General features: G+C 46.0%; 1 protein-coding gene across 1 annotated transcript in view; it reads right to left on the bottom strand.

The window, feature by feature from the left end:
- The window catches only part of Atxn7l1 (ataxin 7 like 1), a 237,979-nt gene that overhangs the window by 27,436 nt on the left and 190,443 nt on the right, over nt 1-20,100 (bottom strand). The window contains exons 4-6 of the mRNA XM_048339821.1: nt 19,016-19,238; nt 3,145-3,239; nt 2,851-3,030 (exon numbers count right to left, since the gene is read on the bottom strand). Coding sequence (XP_048195778.1) covers nt 2,851-3,030; nt 3,145-3,239; nt 19,016-19,238 — 498 coding nt within the window. The remainder of the gene's footprint in view (nt 1-2,850; nt 3,031-3,144; nt 3,240-19,015; nt 19,239-20,100) is intronic.

Below are 20,100 nucleotides of genomic sequence, written 5' to 3'. Positions count from 1 at the left end.
GTACATTAAAAAATGCACATATGCACCAACAAGTGAGACATTGTCAGGCAATCTTTTTTTTGTTTTTCTCCTGTTTTTCTTTTCTTTTTTAACCAGCTGCTAATATGCTTCAAGAACTGCTGAGGGAAAGATGGCACCCTCCTCTGAACTCCGCCTTCCTAAATCCAGCAAAGGAATAGGGTGGGAGGCGTCACCAGAAGCAAAAGAGTCAGGCTACTTACAGTACTTTATTATACTTAAAATGGTTCTACAGGTTCTTGGCACTTTGAGCATAGCAGATGCAGGTCAGGGACAGTCACCTGAGACCCAGGAACCCTTGCTTCCCAGGCTGCTCCCAGAGTTCCTAGCTCCGCCCCTCACTCTGGCCTTCCTGTTACCTTAGCCATTTAGGTGGGAGACTGTTCCTTGACATGTCAGCCTGACCTGCCCCTCGTGCTCTGCAAAGCCCTGAGTGCAGGCTTTCCACACAGCCTTGTGAACCAACTAAATCATTTTCCTGATTCAGAACATTCTTGCAAAGCCACAGATAAGGGCAGGGAAAAGTCTCAATGTGGCTAAACCTGAAGTGCCTTGAGAGCAGGGCTTGGTAATCTCACAGCTTGCTCTGTCCCGGTCGTGGCCCTGAAGCCTCACAGGACAAGGTACCCTGGCTCTCCTGGATGAAGGCTGGGGAGGCGTGGCTTTCCCTATATCTTTCTGGTTGGACTGCTTTCTTGTTGATGGCTTGTGTGGAGATTACATCTAAGGATCCTTCATTGCTTCTGGGATATCAAAAGTGCCCTCCATCCTTGGAAAACGTGAGGATAGGGGACCATCTTTTAAGGGCTTGTCAGAGTTGAAGTTGGTTTGTTTGTGTTGTTTCTAGAAGGCACCCAGCACAACCTGAGTCCTGCAGAGCAGGAATGCACAGCTTTGGGTGTGTGAGGTGGCTGCCGCTAGCAGGGGTTCTTCAGCAACTTGGGGCATCCCTAGGGCTACAAACTCAAGAGAGTTTCCCTAGACTGGAAGCTGCTTGCAATTGGTGGCATAAACTTGGAGCATAATGAATGAATGTTCTAGTTTCAAAGGAGTTTCAGGGTCACTGCTCTGGTGGTTATGTTGACGTGTGCAAGCAAGCCATCCTATACTCACAGCTATCAAAATGCCTCCCTCCTTTTTTGTGCTTTGACCCTCCTTTTTTTTTTTAACACTTCCTTTTTTCAGGGATGAAAACTGCTAGTCCTGAAGATGTTCTTTTCTTGGAACTCTTTTCTTAGCAGGCAGCAGGGTGCCTGGGTGCCAGGCTCCAGGCTGTCTGCTGTGGTGGTCTCCTCCTGGGGTCCAAACCCACACCAGCACCTCATGTTGGTCTAGAACTGAGAGAGGTTTTGGCTGGGGTAGGCACTGCTTGCCAAATGTGAGGGTGAGGTAGAAACAAGCAAAAGCTCCAATGAAATAAAATAACCCACAAAATGAAAATAACCACACACACACACAGACACACACAAAATCAAAATCCCTACACAACTTCAGACTGGGACTGGGATGCCAGCTGAAAGCCACGGTCATGCCTCTGTTGTAGAGAGCCCCATGGCTTCTGGACTCAAGACAGGCCTTTTCTGTTTTCCCCCAGGGATGTGGCCACCCATTTCTGCACTAGCCATTTGGGAAGAGGGAAGTTGGGGACTCAGCCCATGAATCGAGACCCCTACAATGCTTGTAGACAGAAATAGGCTCTATGTTTCTCCGGTTTTCTTTTTGTGTTTTTACGGTATTGAGGTTTGAACTCAGGGCCCTGTGCTTGTTGGGCAGGAGGCATTCTACCAGTTGAGACATACCCCCAGCTCTCCCTTTCTCTTGATAGTGTGTGAACAAGACATGGAAAGTTGTGCCAGGCACAGTACTTGTCTTGCTTTAATGCTCTGGGCCTGAAGTACTTAAAAAAAAAAAAAAGACACCATTTTAGAATTACAGATGTACAGTAGAAAACTAAAAATGCAGATAAACATGAAGTCGAAAGTAAGAAATTACCCACACCTCCTAGAGTGCTTAAAACCCTTGCTCACACCAGAAGATACCTTTTCTTTCAATGGTTAGCTTTCACTGTATTTTATTTTTCCTGGCCACCGTTAGATAGCACCCTTGGTGTGTGGAGAAATTATGAAGTTTACACCTTTGGTCATTTGGAGATAACAGAACTTCCATATTTCCTTCTTGGACAGATCCAAAGCAAATATTATTCCCATGGGGCCTCTAACAGGGCACCTGTCACCATAAAGAGTAGCTATGTATCTGCTCAGACAACTTCCCAACCCCCACTATGTAGTACTATCCCCAGTGGGAATTCCACCCTGACTATGGGGAAGGGACAGAGAGAGCTCCACTTGCAGAATCAACCTAGAGTCCTGCAATGTGAAGGCTAGAGGCCCATGTCTTCTTGTGCAGTGGCCCAGCAAGCTATGAGACATCCTGGTGGACTACCCAACTTTATAGCAGTCATGCTTCCACAGGGGCCAGGAGCTTCTATAGCAGCCAGGGTACGTACAGCCACGCAGCATTGGTTGCTCAGCTCCCTGCTAACTCTACAGAGTTCACAGACTAGCAGTCTGTGCAGAGCATACTGCTTCTTGAGCCACTGGGGGTAACTCCTGCTAAATACTTCACAAAGCTGGAGGCTTTTTCTGCCCCTGGAATAAGAGAATCAGTTCTCCTTTGCATTTTCAGATGGGGGTCCTGTTTGCAAATATACTCCATGTTCCCTTGGCAATGAAACAGAGCTGCTTAATTATATGACCGTATCATCCCTTGGTTACACAAGGGACTCAGTTTTAGTCTTATTATGAACCAGACTCTAATGATACTAACACATACCTGAAAGTCTCCGGTAAGGCTTGTTGTTGTTTTTGGTGCCATTTTGGTGTTTCTTGTCTAAGGTGGCAGACAGGATCCCTTTGCCATTTAAGATCTTCTCAGGTGAAGGTGGCACCGACTTGGACATCAGGATGGGCTTAATTAGAGGTGGGGCGGAGACAGCAGAAGAGGAGGAGGAAGAGGTGGTGGTGGTGGTGGAGGAGGAGGAGGAGGAAGAGGAGGAGGAGGAAGAGGAGGAGGAGGAGGAGGAAGAGGAGGAGGAGGAAGAGGAGGAGGAGGAGGAGGAAGAAGTGACTGCAGTAGTGGTTGTAGAGTTCATTTTGACATTGGCACCATCTGCCTTCACTAGGTTAGGAATTTTCTCTAAACTGACTACGGGAACCGGAACACTGAAAAATAAAGGAACAAACACACACAATTGCCTTCTTTGATACATCTGGCCTACTGAGGAGCTACACCCGCTTATCAGTATCAGAACACTTCCTTATCACTTATTTATACTCCTCCTATAAGCAAGCAGCATGGTTCCAGTTTTGATGGGAGGGAGATTTGTGCAGTGGAGAGGACCAATGGGGGGTGCGAGTCTGGCACAGAGCCCGGGCATGGATCAGAGCTACTGATTAGCTCCCGCGCTGGGTTGTCCCCATGGATCCTATAAGTTCTCCCACCCCCATCAAGTCCTGTATGTGGGTCATGTCTGACACAGCACTGTGGGCAGAACAAGGACCCTGTTGTGAAACCCAGGAAGAGATGCTGTCGGTGAGGGACAGACAGCAGACCACTGTTGAATCAGCCCCCCCTCCCTGCTCTGTACTCTTCCACTTTGGCCCAATCAGGCCTGACACCTGCTTAGCTCTGACAGGATCAGGCCACACAGACACATGGCTTTAAGCCAGCATGCCATACTCCATGCTGTCGGAGAGCTTCTGGATCATTCTCCTATCCTGGGGATGGGCTCGAATGAAGTAAGCCGCCATGTACCATTATCCAATATTCCATTTTAGGAAGCTAGTTATGTAAATAGGTAATTCTCCAGGCTGGCAGGTGAAAGGATGAATTTTAAGAAGGCAAGAGCACAAAGGTGTACATTCACTCTTCAGAATCTGTCACCTTCACCCCATTTCTCCGCTATTTCTCCTGTCATGGATAGGTATTTGATTTCTGTTGCTCTTTAATGCTGGAGGACCTATGGCTGGGGGTGTGGGGGGGCTGTGGAGGACTCTGGTTTAAGGTCTTGAAAGATAAGATGAATAAGCTTTGCTTTGGTCTCTGAACTAGATTCCCTTTCCTCTTGGCAGGAGAGTTGGATGCTAACACTTTGGCTCCCTAATCATCTTTGAGCTGAGAGTGGAGCCGACTTAGCTATTTGAATGCTAAATGATTGAGAACATGGCTCTTACATGCCTGCAGACAATGCCGGGCATGAAAGAGAGGCTAGTTTTGGCAGGGGAGAAATCTTTTCCATTCACATGACTGGCTAGCTTCTCCTTTTCCCTCCCTTCCTCTCTCCCTACCTCCCTCCTTCCCTCCCTTTTCCCTCTCCTTCCCTCCCTTTCCCCCTCCTTCCTTTCTCCATCCTTCCCTTCCTTTCCCCCTACCCCCTCCTTCTCTCTTCTCTCCCTCCCTCCCTCCCTCCCCTTTTATTTTATTTTATTTTGTCCGTTATGGGGCTTTAACTCAGGGTCTGGGCACAGTCTCTGATCCTTTTTGCTCAAGACTAGCATTCACCCACTCTGAGCCACAGCACCATTTCAGGTTTTCTAGTGGTTAATTGGAGATAAGAGTCTCACATCCTTTCCTGCCTGGGCTGGCTTTGAACCACGATCCTTAGATCTCAGTCTCCTGAGTAGCTAGGAGTATACATGTGAGCCGCTAACCCCTTTCTTTTCTTCCCTACCTCCCTCCTTCCTTCTCTCCTTCCTTCCTCTCCCCCTTCTTTCCTGGGGCTTGGCCTGGGTGCTGTCTCTGAGCTTTTTTGCTCATGGCTAGAGCTCTACCACTTCAGCCACAGTTCCATTTCTGGTTTTTCCAGTGGTTAACTGGAGATCAGTCTTATATACTTTCCCGCTTAGCTGGTTTTCAACCCTAATCATCAGCTCTCAGCCTCCTGAGTAGCTAGGATTATGTGTGAGCCACTGGCACGTGGCAGATCATTTCTTTGATCAACCCATTCAGGCAATTATTTTTGTAGCCTTGCCCCTATTCTGACTCTGAAACAGGATCACAGATATTAGGTACAGATCTTTGCCAATGAAAAGGATGCTCCGTGGTGGAATAGAATGTGGCTGGACAACACTTACTTTCCCTCTGGGTTGGTGTGCCTTCTTGGCTTGGAGAAGGGCGGTGTGGGACTTCATGTTGTGAGAAGGGAAACTAGAATGGAGGATTTTAGTAATATGTGATGTCACTTCCAGTTCTGCCCTTGATTGGTGTGTTAGCCAATGAGAGCATGAGCTGACCTGCTGCTACTGTCTATTGAATGGTGATTCGCTAAGCACTCACATGTCAGTTCTAACAAAATTCCTTTACCTGACTTATGTAACTGTAGCTCCTCTGTTCATTACTTTTATAATGATAAAAATAATTTTAAAAATTGAAAGTAAAAAAGAGTTCTTGAAAAAAATGAGCTAAAATGCAATATAGTTGTTCCCCAGTGAAATTAGCACTTGCCATGATTTAAATGTGCTCCCCAACATTCATGTTAGAAACTTCATCCCCAAATTCATACTTAGATGGTGTTTGGAGGTATAATTTTTGAGAGGTAATTAGAGTTCTGTGAAATCATGAGGTAGGGGCCCTATGCTGGGATTAGTAGCTTTATACCAAGAAGAAGGGAGACCTGAGCTAACAGGCTTTGTCAGTGCACCCACACTCTGAGAGGCCCTCTGCCATGTTGTGTCTCAGCTAGAGGACCAATGCCAGACACCAGCATCCTGATCTTAGACCGCTTTGCCTCCAGAATGTGAAAAATAGGTATCTTTTCTTTATAAATCACCCAGTCTGTGGGCTTTTGTTATAGCAGCAGAAAAGTGACAAAGACATTGCCATATCCTTGATTCTTTCCAAAAGCTAATAAACATATGCAAAGTTGTGTGATACTATGAAACAGGATTCTTCACCCCATTTAAAAATAAGTCATAAGTTTTAAAAATCAGGATCTCAAAAAGGTATTTGAACACCTATGTGCATAGCAGCATCATCTGCAAGAGCCACATTCCACCAATGCAAAGCATGAGTAATAAACAAACATGGTATTATTTCCTTAAAAAAGAAGGAATCTTTCTTTTTGGCAATATGCTAAGTAAAATAAGCCAGTGATGAAACAACAAATACTATATTATTCCACCTAACAAGGTACACAGATCAGTCACATTCATAGACATACAACACAGAGCAGTGGTTGCCAGGGAGCAGGAGAAGGGAATGGGTAAGAATTTGCTTTGAAAAGAATTCTAGAGATCGACTGCACAATAATGAAGGAACATTAAGACTGGCTAGCATGGTAAATTTTATGTCCTATCCATTTATTAAAAATATTTGTATGTTAATAAAATATCATAGTTTTACGTTTATTCATTAATATACTATTAGTACAATATGCTATGCTAATAAATATATTCAAATGAATATTAAATATAAATAGTAATTAAATTGCTATAAAATAATTAGTTAAGTAACTTAAATGAGCTTTGAATAAATATAAATTAAATATTAAATAAATATATTTAAATAATTATTAAATAAATTGCATTCATAAATATGTTATATTCATAAGTACATTTATTTAAAAATAAATATACATGAAATAACATATATTAAATAACAAAATATACTGTTGGGCACTAGTGGCTAATTCTAGCTAGTCAGGTTGAGATCTGAGGATCACAGTTCAAAGCCAGGCAGGAAAGTCTGTGAGACTTTTTCTCCAATTAACTACAAAAAGAGTAAAAAATGGCATTGTGGCTCAAATATATATATATATATATATATATGTGTGTGTGTGTATATATATGTATTTCTAGTATATATAAAATTTCATATATATTTAAAAATTTTTGAAGTATACAAAAACTATAAACCTCGAGTTACAAAATTCATACAGCCTTGTCGTATAAAACTTCTTGTATAAGTACACATAAGACATCTGATAGTGGTAAAGAATGTCCTAACCTTATGTTGAATACTCACAATCTCAGCAGAGAAGTAGAATGCCTACAAACAGAATAACCCAGAGCAACTATGAATTGCCCCTCCGGTGCTGGTGTGCAATCTACACTTCTCCAAAACCAGTGTCTCCTACCACACGCACCCTATAAGGCAGCCCCATGGGCACAGGTGCACTAGGTCCACACATCAGGATCAATGGGCCATCTGAAGGACACTTTTTGCCAACGATGTCTACTAAGCTTGAGCCAGGCCAACTAAGGCCTGTGACTACTTTAAAAAGAATGGTTCAATCATTTTCTGTACTGTCAATGCTTCCAGAATTTCAATGGGACTTCGGTTCCAGTGCCTACAAGCAGGATGTGAAACTGGAGTTAATCAGAAACAAGAAAGAAAAGCTGATGTGTAATCCTCTGGAGGATGAGCGTGTTGGGAGAAGGGTTCTTGACTCCCTCCTAGGTAGGACAGCCTGGGAGCTGTCCCTGGTACTGTTTTCTCTCATGTACCTTCATTTGGCCTGGACTGAGGGGTGGGGAGGGGCCACGGGTAAGAGAAGACAGAAGAGCAGAAAGGCAGGTAGCTTATAGTGAGAAGGATCAAACACTTTGCCAGAGGAAGGAAGGGAGATAGGGAAAGAAAGAGGGAGAGCATGGAAAAAGGGAGGGGAGGAGGAAGGTGAAAAGGTAGAAAGAGAGGGGATGGGGACATGCACATGTACACACGCATGCACGCACGCACGCATGCACGCACACACACGCACTCACACACACACACACTCATTGACCTCATTTGACCTCCACTTTCTTGCACCCCCAGTACAAACTTCAGCCATCAATCCATCTGTCACATTAGTTTCCTCTACTTATTGCTACTGACAACAGTCCCAAGGTCCCACACCAAGAAAGAAAGGAGGAAATGACTGCATTACGGTGTCACACAACATGGAAAACCAGTCTCAGAGATTCAACCATCTTTAAGGAAGAGATCAGGTTGCTACAGAGTGCACTGAAATCCCCCACCTCAGAATTGCCTTCTGTGTTTTGCTCCCGCTGTCCTACTTCTCAATCTTTTCACTTCCTCTGCCCTCACTTCCAGTCAGTGCAGTGTCCCAGCCCAGGGCAGATAAGGGCTCCCTCTAGACGGCAGTGGATCCTGAATGGTAAGTTTAAATTGCATCTCCCATCTTTTCTGCTTCTCATCAGAGCTAGTCAGACATCTTTATATGTATGAGGAGCTAGGAGGTGGGGGTTGGTTGGCAAATCCAAGAGACTGACTGAGAAATGCATTATTCTATTTGTATAGGTGATAAATGAGTCTAGCAGTTACCCCTGTGTTTAGCCAAAGCCTCTACAAAGTTCAGTTCCTTCTCCATCAATCTTCTCTCTCTCTCTCTCTCTCTCTCTCTGATACTGAATTTGAAAGAAGGACCTTATGCTTGCTAAGCAGGCATTCTACCACCTGAGCCATGCCCCAAGCCCCTTTTGAGTTACTTATTATTTTGGAGTGGATTCTCCTGCTTATGCCTCCGGATTAGCTTGCATTACAGCTTAGAGCCACCACACTCAACCTTTCATTTCAGCCTTTAAAAAATTTTTTTGGTCGGTCGTAAGGCTTGAACTCAGGACCTGGGCACTGTCCCTGAGCTCTTTTGCTCAAGGCTAGTGCTCTACTACTAAGCCACAGCACCACTTCTGGTTTTCTGGTGGTTAATTGGAGATGAGAGTCTCACAGACTTTCCTAGCAAGACTGGCTTTGAACCTTGATCCTCAGTTCTCAGCTTCTTGAGTAGCTAGGATTACAGGCATGAGTCTTTGGCTCCCAGCACTCCCTTTCAGTCTCGAAGGATGCATTTGTATACCTTCTCAAGTATCACGGTCCACTGCACTGATCAATTCACTATTTTACTTTATTGAAAAGGAAAGACAAGCCCTATTCTGCTCCTCTGCTTTTATAATGTCTGTGTTGTTGGTTTGGCATGAACTCTTACAGGAAGTGAGGACTGCAGTTCGTTATGGCTGTGTCTAAGTCCCTGGACTTACCTCTTCCTTATCTCTGTGCCTTTGTCTCAGTCCTGGAAAGGTATCCCAGGCTCAAGAATGGTCCCCTCTTACCCCCTGGCACCATAGGGAAGTGCCTACTTTCTGTTTCTTTTGTGTTGTGTTGGCTGCCCATATCTTCTTCCTGTGTGCTTGATCTGTCTGGATTGATCTTTCTAGACCAAGCAAGGGAGGTCCTCTGGCTTAAAGAAAAATGGTTTTCTTGGCATCAAGCACATTCCCCTCCCTGATCAGTGGTGTCTGCAAAAGAGCAGAGGTGGAGAATTATGACCATGTCTTTTCGAGAGCCACCACCGTGCTGCAGAGCCAGCTGCCCTCCTGCCAGCTACACTTTCCTAGTGATCATGATTTATTTTTCTATCATCAACAGATATGCCTTAAGAGAATGGTTCAGAAAGTCTTTAGGTTTGCAGAAATTATTGCCAGCCTTTTCTCCACTTATCAGAGCAGGGTAAAGATGGATTTGACAGGCAGGAGTGTGAGGACATATGGTATTTGCGCTGTGGGTTATGTGTCTGATGAGAGTTTTCGGCTGTCTGATTTCTTTCACCACTTCCTTCGACAAAGGCCCATGTGCCTATGCTACTGGCCTGGCAGGATTTTGAGAATCTCTGATTTATTGGCAGATTCTTCATAGGCTGGCTCACCCAGGCTGCTGCCTTCTAAGCAGTGACAGTATGATGTCATCCCAAATAAAAAGAAATTTATCCTCTTTGAAAATGCTCTTGGAGAAGGAATTCTATTACATGCATTTTGGGAACTTCTAGGAAATTACTTATATTTAATTTCAATTCTTTAAGTTAAGGAAATACATGGGATAGTCTGGAAGTTGGGGAGAATCAGCCTAAATCACTGAGTCATAGACTCTTACCCAGGTATGACAGATTGAGTAGGTACCATATAATTCCCAAAGGATGAATAAAATGTGTGTGTGTGTGTGTGTGTGTGTGTGTGTGTGTGTGTGTGTGTGAAAATACTGGGAAAACTTTCAGAAATCCAAACTTTTAGCAAACATTTTTAGTAAACACTTTTAGCCAACAAAAAAAGAGGTTATTCACAAGCTTGGTAAGTAAAAATATCTACCGGGGCAACCTATTATTTCATGGCTTAGTGGTGAGAGAGGAAGCACAGTATATAATGTCTCCTGACCTTTGTATGGTTTTGGATTCTCTTCCATATACCACATGTTCAGTAAACTGGGGAATTGTGGTCAGACCACATAGCTACTGAGGGTGAGTGGTCCTGGCAGTGGAGGTTAAAAAAAAAAAAAGCAAATGACTGTTTGGCAGATTCTCTTTCCAGCCCAGCATAGACCAAGGGGAGCTTGGCAAGTGCCCACTGCTGGCCAAGGAAGGTATGGTGTCTTCACCAGTGATGGATGTCAAGGCCTTACTCCTCAGCTGGGTGCAGGGGTGATTAGTTGCTGAGATAAATGGTATGGCATCTTCCCCAGTCTTGTGTGTTGAGGGGAGAAGGGAAATAAACATGACTCTGATGAGTTACAAAAAACAAACAAAACAGAAGCAACTACATAAGAAATGGGAGAGGACAAGTGGGCTGAATTAAGTGATCTGGAGAACTCACTGGATGTGGAGGGTCTTGCATCAGAGTTTAGGATAAGGGGCAGGCACACAGGCTTTGAAGTTCAAAAAACCTACCCAGGAATCCTGCCTTTGCTGTCACAGGATGAGTGATTGTGGGACAGCATATGGCTTCCTGGCTCAGGTTCTCAGTGAGCCCCTGAGGATGTCTGTGAGAATGAGAAAAAGGATGGGGTCTGGCAATAGGGGGCGAGTACTGGCTTCATTTGTTCCTTCTTTCTTGGTGGGGTAGCTGAACAGGACCAAGCCCATACTACATATGTGGCTTCCTGCCCTTCATGGCTCTGTGCCTCAGTTCCCTTATCAGTAAAATGAATATTGATATCTGAAAAGATTAAGTGAAGATAATAGATAAGGCAGAGTTCTGGGCCTATAGCAGACTTTCAAAGAATTGCAGCAAGGCAAAAATGAGAGCAGATTGCAAACTCCACTCTCTGCAGACCTTGATACCTCCAGATGCACATCTTGGGGGTAAGCAGGCCATGGTCACTAACCTTTTGTCCTCTTCATCTTTTTTGGTCCTACAATGGGGACCAGCTGGAAGAGTGAACAAGGTGGGAGGGGACAGTGGCAGCAGATGAGTGGGAACGGGTAGTCTCCACACTCACAGAGAATGGACAGGACCACTTCTGAGGCACAGTGACTCAATGGTTCCTTTCCAGGACTTTTCAGCCTGGCTTTGCCATCCCTAGGCATTGCCAAGCCTGAGCTGGTGAGTAAAGCTCACATATGGGTAGATCATTATGGAAAAGTGGGCAGGAGCTCCAGGCTCCTCTCATCTTACCATTCTCCCATGGCCCTCCATCATGGTAGGCCACCGGGGCTTCTGCGGCTCTAGAATGTCTTCGTGTGTGTGTGTGTGTGTGTGTGTGTGTGTGTGTGTGTGTGTGTGTGTGTGTGTGAACTACTCCCTGTAGGCTGCTCTAGACAAAGCAAGAGGCCCCAGCAGCAGTATCCCTGCTGGTCTGTTGTTCCCTTCCCGGTCTTTGTTACTGAGAGCTTCTTGAGGTGCAAAGCTTGGGAGATAGTCTCCAAACCCAGTGTAAGATCAAGAAACACTAACTTCCTGAGGAGCCCTAGTTCCTGAGGACTGGAAATATCAGCAAGCTCAGAGAGGCAGAGGGTAAAGAACAGAGTCCTGAATGCAGAAGTCACACAGGCTACCTTTCAGAATGTAGTAGTAGGCCGGCGGCAATGTGGGCTTGGGCCATGAATTCTGGAAGATTTTAAGGACAATCCTAGACCAAGGGAACCATAGCTTCTCAGTGCCTTCTTTCATAGCTGACAATGACAGCCATGTAACTGACACAAGAAGCCATAGAATTCCACATCACTGCAGAAATGGTATCAGAGTCACCGAGGGCAGGCTTTGTGAAGGTAGGATCTCAGGATCAGTAGGGAAGGCATGCTGGTGCAGACTGGGCACAGACCTAGCATCTGATCCCTAACACTGGCCCAAGGCGTAACTGGTTACATTCATAAGCAACAAGAGGGCGCGCTCCCCTCTGCGGCCACCAGAGGTCATTGGCTTCCACTGTTGGAGATGCCAGCTATGCAGTAGGGGGGCTTGCTACTGGCCTTCCACAGCTACAACAATTAGGTCTCCACAGGCCACCTCTGACCCTGGGGAGAGACAGTCCCCTCAGAGAACATCCTGCCAAAGAAGACTTGGGAAGGCTTGAAGGGTTTTGCCTTTAAGTTGGTCCCAGCACAGCAGGAAATAGGGAAATGACAGAATGCCTCTGGCTATCTGTGAGTGCTCCAGCCTCTGGCCAGGGACCCTGACATCAGCTGCTCTCACTTCCTTCCAAGAAACAACCCCAAGAGTCGATCAGTCAGTCAAGTCACTCACTCAACTATTCCTCTTCAGTATTAGGATCCAATCCTGGGAAGGCAGCTCCATGCCTAGGCCACTCCCAGCCTGAAAATAGAGCTAAAAACCTTTCAAGAGTTAGCCTCTACCCTGACCTCAAGAAAGCTCAGATAATTCTGTCACAATGAAATCAACTTAACTCTTTTAGACATTTTATACTCATGAGATTACTATCAAGATAGAGACCTTGGCTCTTCCCTGATGTTCAGTCACTTATGAGTCTGGCCTCAGTATTTGCCATAAACAGTTGTTAAAAGAGGCCCCTTTCTTTACAGCCAGCACAAACCTCAGCATGGCTTGCCTGAAAATTGTCTTTACACATGTCCAAGGCCCTGAGTTCAATCCCCAGCACTGAAAAAAAAAAATTCTACTACCCATCTTTATGCCCTCAACTTTGAGCTGTCACTCACCCATGCTGGGCTATTCAAGGCTTTAGGGGGTCCTCACCACTCAAAGTACCAAGGATAAGGGTTAGTTGTACATGTTGGTTTTTGTGTTTCTGTATGCTGGTATTAGGACTTAAACTCAGGGTCAAAGTACTGTCCCTTAGCTTTTTTGCTCACAGCTATCACTTGAGTCAAAGCTTCAGCTTTTTGCTGGTTAATTAGAGATAAGAGGGCTGGGAATATGGCCTAGTGGCTAGAGTGCTTGACTCATATACATGAAGCCCTGGGTTCGATTCCTCAGCACCACATATGTAGAAAAAGCCCGAAGCGGCGCTGTGGCTCAAGTGGTAGAGTGCTAGCCTTGAGCAAAAAGAAGCCAAGGGCAGTGCTTAGGCCCTGAGTCCAAGGCCCAGGACTGGCAAAAACAAACAAACAAAAAAAAATCCACCACTATTGTGGGCTGGGGATATGGCCTACTGGCAAGAGTGCCTGCCTCATATACATGAGGCCCTGGGTTCGATTCCCCAGCACCACATATACAGAAAATGGCCAGAAGTGGTGCTGTAGCTCAAGTGGCAGAGTGCTAGCCTTGAGCAAAAAGAAGCCAGGGACAGTGCTCAGGCCGAGTCCAAGCCCCAGGACTGGCCAAAAAAAAAAAAAAAAAAAAAAGAGAGAGAGATAAGAATCTCTCATATTTGTTTACCTGGGCTGGCTTTGAATAAAGATCCTCCATCTCAGCCTCCTGAATAGTTAGCATTATAGACACGAAGCATGAGTGACCAGTGGTGTACCAGGCTCTGACATCAGAGGAACCTACACACGATCTACCCTACTCTCCTGCCCCACCTTTTCCTCTAGCCCAGCTGGACTTCTGGCTCCTGCCATCCAGCCTGCCTTTCCATGGGCTGGGCTTTCCTGCTCATGTGCTCTTTTTCCTTCTCTTGGGACATCCTTCACTTGGCCATGTCCTGGGGATTATCATCTTGTCTCTCAGGGCTAGCTGCTCCTTCCCAGGTGTTTCTGCCACATTATGTATTATATTATGTCCAAGGTAGACCAGACCAAGAGCTACTTGAAGGCAAGAATCCTGTCATACAGTATATATCACTCTGAAATCACCTAGCAGCATTTATACACATTTTGTGGCACGTAGGAAGATCTCTCTCAGTAAATGTTTGATGAATGAGTTAATGTTCTTGACAAAGGTTAAATCATATAATACGATAAAAATGAAACTAGCTTTCTACTAATGCTTGGTAAGAATAATTGTTTTATGAGAGGACCAGCCTGTACCTGTGTCTCTTCCTGGCAGATGAGACAGAGTATGACAGAGGTCAGCTCATGAAGTCACACACTGATCACATACCATGTACTGGGCAGTGGGTCACTCATGCTAGCAAAGGGTATTTAATCTCTGCCACCACCACATCCCCTTCACAGATGAGGAACTAGAAGTGTAGAAAGTTTGTCTCAGTCCACTCAGCAAAATGAAGGGCAGACGAGGGGCTTGGTTTCAGACCTCTGTAAGACTAGTGTTCTTGATCCCAAAGACCAGGGATGTAGTCCCAGCTCTGTCACTATTTCACCTCAGGTGGCTACTCTGTGCTTTTCAATCTTTTTTTTTCATCCCAGAGTCCACTGGGTTTCCCTGGGATTGGAGCTACGAAAGCATCTGAAAACCATGCTGTGTAACAACTAAGAAAAGTAAATGGTTACCAATCCTTGTAGCTCACTCCTTTCTCCACCAGGTCATTTATTTTCCCCTTTCCCAGCTGTCTTGAACTTATTTTTCCCTCTTTGTTCTCTCTTCCTGAGCATTTCTGTGACTTAACAAGGTCATTAGCGTTTGCTCCCAAGGAGCTGTCCATTGTCCTTACCTAAGCACAACTAGGAGCTAGCTGGCACGCAGTACCTAATATAAAGTTCCTGGTGACTGTCCCCATCTCCCTCTTTCCTCTGCAGTGTATCAAAAAGGGGTGAAATCTCATAGAAAACAGCAGAGGGCCTTGATGAGTTCTGAACAGACCAGAGGCCCACACCATTCTGGTAGGGTTAGAGGGAGAATTGAAGAGGAGCAGGTTGAGGGGCAAGGAGGCCCGTGGAGGCACTGCAAGCATCCTGGGGGAGAAGCGACAGCAGCCAACTGCTTGTTCTCTTAGAGGCTCTGTAGTATTTGGGGTTGCTAGGGTTTTATAGCCTGAGCAGAATCCCTGAGATGGCTCCCTAGGTCTTCTGGGAGACATCAGTCCTAAGCTGTGTCCTGTTCTTAGTTCATGCCAGCACCAGGCAAGAAGAGATAAGCTGCCCTGTTCCTCGTCAGGCATCTGGCCAGGGTTTCTCAGGGATCATTTCATTCTCCTTAGAGGGTTGGGAAGACTTCCAGAGCCCACGGGCTCCTCCAGCCCCTTTCACTCCTGACCTGGCATTTCTAAGCATTTTGAGAAGAGCCCTGCCTACATTGGAAGAGGGAGCCCCTCCCCATCATGCTTCAGGGCAGCACAGGGAGGCCAGGGAGCCTGCTGATTTTTCTTTTGCTTTGGCTCATTTTCCTTCTGGAGTGGCAGGCTCATCTCCTGCATTTTTAATAGTGGAGCATATTTAACATTCAACACACACATATCAGGTTGATAAGGCCCAAAGAGAAGGCAACAAGCCATCCAGGGGAGGAATGTCTTCTCCTACCTCCTGCCCACATCAGCCTCTAACAGGGGGCTTGAGTTTCCCCATCAACTCTCCATGTTGGGGCAGCAGAAGAAGCAACAACTGCTAGGAAAACCAGACTGGCTGACTTGGTCATTTTGCCAGAGCCTGGTCCCTGGCTGAGTAGGGACTCATAAGTAAAGGCTGAAATGCTCACTGCAGCTGCAAAGAGGCAATAGCCAAAACTTCCCAAGCTTAAGTGCTCTGGTCATCTGAGCCTTCTGGGTAGGTGGGCTATAGCTATGACCATTGAGCTGAGCTCCCTAACTCCCAATTCCATCTGGGGATAAACCATCTTGTCCATCTCCTTCTGCTCTTACACACTCTGTGGGTGTTCTGGCTTCCTCAAGGTGGTCCCCAACAGCTGGAGGGTGAACTAGAAGAAAGGAGGTTGATAGTTTGAGTGGGTGTGGGAGCTGGGCAACCTATGCGTGTGGTCAGGCAGGGGGAAGCAGGGAAAGCTGGTTACCTGGGCATGCCTTCTCTGTTTTTCCCCTTCCTTCTTTATGCAGTTATTTTCTTAATGTACCCAGCCACAGAAGGGAGAAAATAACAAAAACCACAGCCTATTAAATTTTGTGCAAAAAGACCAGGAGGTCAGCCTGACCTCAGGAGTGTCCCTCTGTACATGTGAATTTGAGCTACTTGGAGAAGTAGCGCACACTGGCTAAATCTCATGTGAAGTTTACCAACCCCTTTGGCAGCCCTGCTTGTGTTTGCTCAGCCATCCACACAGAGCTGGCTTGGAGCAATGGGAAGGATCTTTGGCCAGGAACCCTCTGCAGGTGACCAGATCTCCCATGTCTGTTCCTGCCAAAGCAGTGTCAGGTTAAATATGAAAAAAAAGAATGAATTCTTCCTTCATTCTCATAAAAAGCCAAAGAGCCCGATGAACACAACACCTCTGAATGCAAGAAAAAGAGGAACCCCCACCCCTAAGGATCACTGGGAAACATGCCAAGATCTGTGTTGAGTCTGCAGCCACCAGCCACTTGTGGCTACTGAGTTCTTGAAATGTGGCTACTGTGTGACTCGTGTTAGTAGGTGTGCATTGTGGGCTGACTCGCCACTGAATGTGTGACCAACCCTGAAGTTCTCACTGAAAGTTCCCTTCTGCAAGGATGCTTTTGGGACAAGTGGAGCCCTCAATTGCTCCTTCACAAGGTGAGTTCTTTCACTGATCATCCATGATTCCCCCCAACAGCTCTTCACTCATGAGCTACTTGACAGACTTTTCTTTTTTAGCGCATTTCTAGACTCTGAATATTTTTTCCCCTGTGCTGCTGGAGATTTCACTCAGGGTCTGGTGCATGGTAAGCAAGCACTCAGTCACTGAGCTATATTCCCAATCCTGAATAAATGGTATTATTTTCCATTTCCACTTCCATTTTCATTCTGAGATGGAACAGCCAGTCCTCTAACATTTATCCAGTAACCTTTATCTCTGAGATAAAGGTGAGCACTGTGTTTTGAAATGCATAGTAATATAATGAAGATGACAACTTTATCCTTAACTATGTATTAAACATATCCAGCTACTGTGTTTGGTGCTTTGTGAAAAGTAGCTTGACTTGAAAAAAAAAAAGGAAGAAGCTGGGCGCTTGTAATCCTAGCTACTCAAGAGGCTGAGGTCTGAAGACCCAGTTCAAAGCCAATCCAGTCAAAAAGTCCATGAGACTCTTATCTCCAATTAACCACCAGTAAACTGGAAATAGAGCTGTGGACTCAAAATGGGCCCACAGCACTAGCCTAGAGCAAACTAGGAACAGCACAGGCCCTGAGCTCAAGCCCATGACTGACAACAAAGAAAAGAAAGAAAAAAAAACCCAAAGAAAAGCAGCTCACTTGTACTTCATAGCAGTCATATGGGATACAGCTATTGTTAGCCCATTTTACAGGTGAGGACATAGATGCGCATTAGGATCAAATGACTTCCTCAAGACCACTCAGCAGAAATCTATACTCAGATAGGGATTCCAGAGCATGTGTTTATGTCAGGACATCATGCAAGTTGGCAAAATCTCAGCTCTCCCAGGCCACTGACAAGAAGGATTGTAGAGGGAAGGAATGTAGAGGGCTTAGTGGTAGACTGCTGGCCTAGCATGCATGAAGCCTGGGTTTGATTCCTCAGTACCACATAAACTGAAAAGGCCAGAAGTAGAGCTGTGGCTCAAGTGGTAGAGTGCTAGCCCTGAGCACAGAGAGGCTCAGGGACAGAGACCAGGTCCTGAGTTCAAGCCCCAGGACTGGCAAAAAAGGGGGGGGGATTACAGATCAAGGCCTAGGAGATTCATGTTGTCCACAGGTTGTTACCCTTAGTCTGGGTCTTTTCTAAGTAGCTCTATCGTCCTACAGGATAGATAGATTTGAGACCCCACTACCATCAGAGAGCACAGGTACCCCAGCTACTTCTCAGGGAAGTCCCTTCCTCTACAGCCATGTCTAACCTTGCCACATTGTCCAGAGGCTCTTCCACAGATCCAGTAAAATTAGCAGTTTTACTAAGTCATCATAATTTGCAGTGTACAATGACTAACCCATTGATGGATGCTTTTATTCCACAGCTTCCCTAGGCATGGAATTCAGTATAATGAACCATTAGTGACATTAATTAAAACGGTTCCTCTTTAAACATAGAAAGTAGACAGGGTCCACACTTGTCCCTCCTCTGCCTTTGAGAGGCCTGAGGATAAGGCTGGAGGTGCTGTGATGAGCCAGTCCTAAGTGCCCTACACTGAGTGCTGGCAGCACTCTAGATACTCAGTTCAGTGCTTTCCTATCTGTCCATCCCACAAGGAGGCTTTTCTGACTTTTTGGTAAAGATAGATTAAAAAATAAATAAAAAAAAGGATGAAAGCAGTCAGCCTGACAGTACAGCTCTCCTTCCACATCAAAGGAATGACCTCGGGTTTGCCTCTCCTAGGTGGCCAGCTCCCAGATAGCTAGGTGAGCCCCAGGGGCTGGGAGCTGAGGCCCGGGGGTGGGGGTGGGGCTGCAGCGGGATCTCTGCCTGGCTCCTAGCTGGGAGGATTGTCTATGCTTTCCATTATTTACACCAGTTGCTCTTCACTGGGGCGGAAAATTGAGAGGTAACGGGCTAACTGAAGGCTATGGCGTTGTTTCCCTTTTCTTAGACACAACTTGGCTCAGTTCTCAAAAGCAGAAATCCCCCCCCCCCCGCCCCTTGTCAGGCACAGGGAACTTTTAAAGTCCCACACTCCCTTTCATATTTAGCTTTCTCATGCATCATTCTGGGTTCTTTTCTCGGTCCCCCAGATTCCTAGACATGATGCCCAGGAACAAAGCCAGAGTGTAAACACTGTTTCCCACGGCGACAGGGGCAGGCATGGGGACAGCTGCTGGCTGCCAGCCGCTGACACTCACCATGGTTTGTCCCTTGATCCTTTTGCAGGAAAGACTGTGTGCTGTTTGCTGCTGGAGGTAAGAAGATTGTCTTTGGGCGTTTTGAATGGCTTTGAGGTGCTGCTGGCAGAGTTATGGCCACTGAGACAGGCTTTCGTTTTCACATGTGCTACTGATGTCCTGGAATTGGAGGCCGGAGACGCTGGAGAGGGAGAAGGTCTGCACATTGAACCATGTCTTCTCTCTACAGGGGAGAAGGAACAGAACTCAGTCCAGCATCCATGCCGTGTGCTTGTGTACAGTGCAGGCACAGAGTAGTGCTCTTTTTGCATGGGGCATCCCGATGCCTTGGTTCTAATGACAGTTTGTCTTGACATTGGCACTTGGTCCACCAACTAGCAATGATTACATTCTGAGTTTCTGTATCAAATAACCTGCTAAAAGAATCCAAAGGTACTCATGGCAGTACCACTGCTCTTTGGCAAAACCATTTCCACAGGAGTAGCAATGTGCTAACCAGTAGTTGCAAACACTATTTCAACCATATTCATCTTTTCCATCATCCTCTTGGTTAGCCTTCCCCCCTCTTTCTAGTGCCCACTGTCATGGTGAATTGTTTTAGGGTAACAGATTAGATAAAAGCTAAGGAGGGCTGGGGATATAGCCTAGTGGCAAGAGTGCCTGCCTTGGATACATGAGGCCCTAGGTTCGATTCCCCAGCACCACATATACAGAAAACGGCCAGAAGCGGCGCTGTGGCTCAAGTGGCAGAGTGCTAGCCTTGAGCGGGAAGAAGCCAGGGACAGTGCTCAGGCCCTGAGTCCAAGGCCCAGGACTGGCCAAAAAAAAAAAAAAAAAAAGCTAAGGAGCCCAGAAAAATGTACCTTTAGGGCTGGGAATATGGCCTAGTGGAAAGAGTGCTCACCTGGTATACATGAAGCCCTGGGTTCGATTCCTCAGCACCACATATATAGAAAACGGCCAGAAGTGGCGCTGTGGCTCAAGTGGCAGAGTGCTAGCTTTGAGCAAAAAGAAGCCAGGGACGTGCTCAGGCCCTGAGTTCAAGGACCAGGCCAAAAACAAAACAAACAACAAAAATGTACCTT

Source organism: Perognathus longimembris, chromosome 2, assembly GCF_023159225.1.
Source record: "Perognathus longimembris pacificus isolate PPM17 chromosome 2, ASM2315922v1, whole genome shotgun sequence".
In the NCBI taxonomy this organism is placed as follows: domain Eukaryota; kingdom Metazoa; phylum Chordata; class Mammalia; order Rodentia; family Heteromyidae; genus Perognathus; species Perognathus longimembris.
This window is presented reverse-complemented; position numbering and strand designations above follow the sequence as displayed.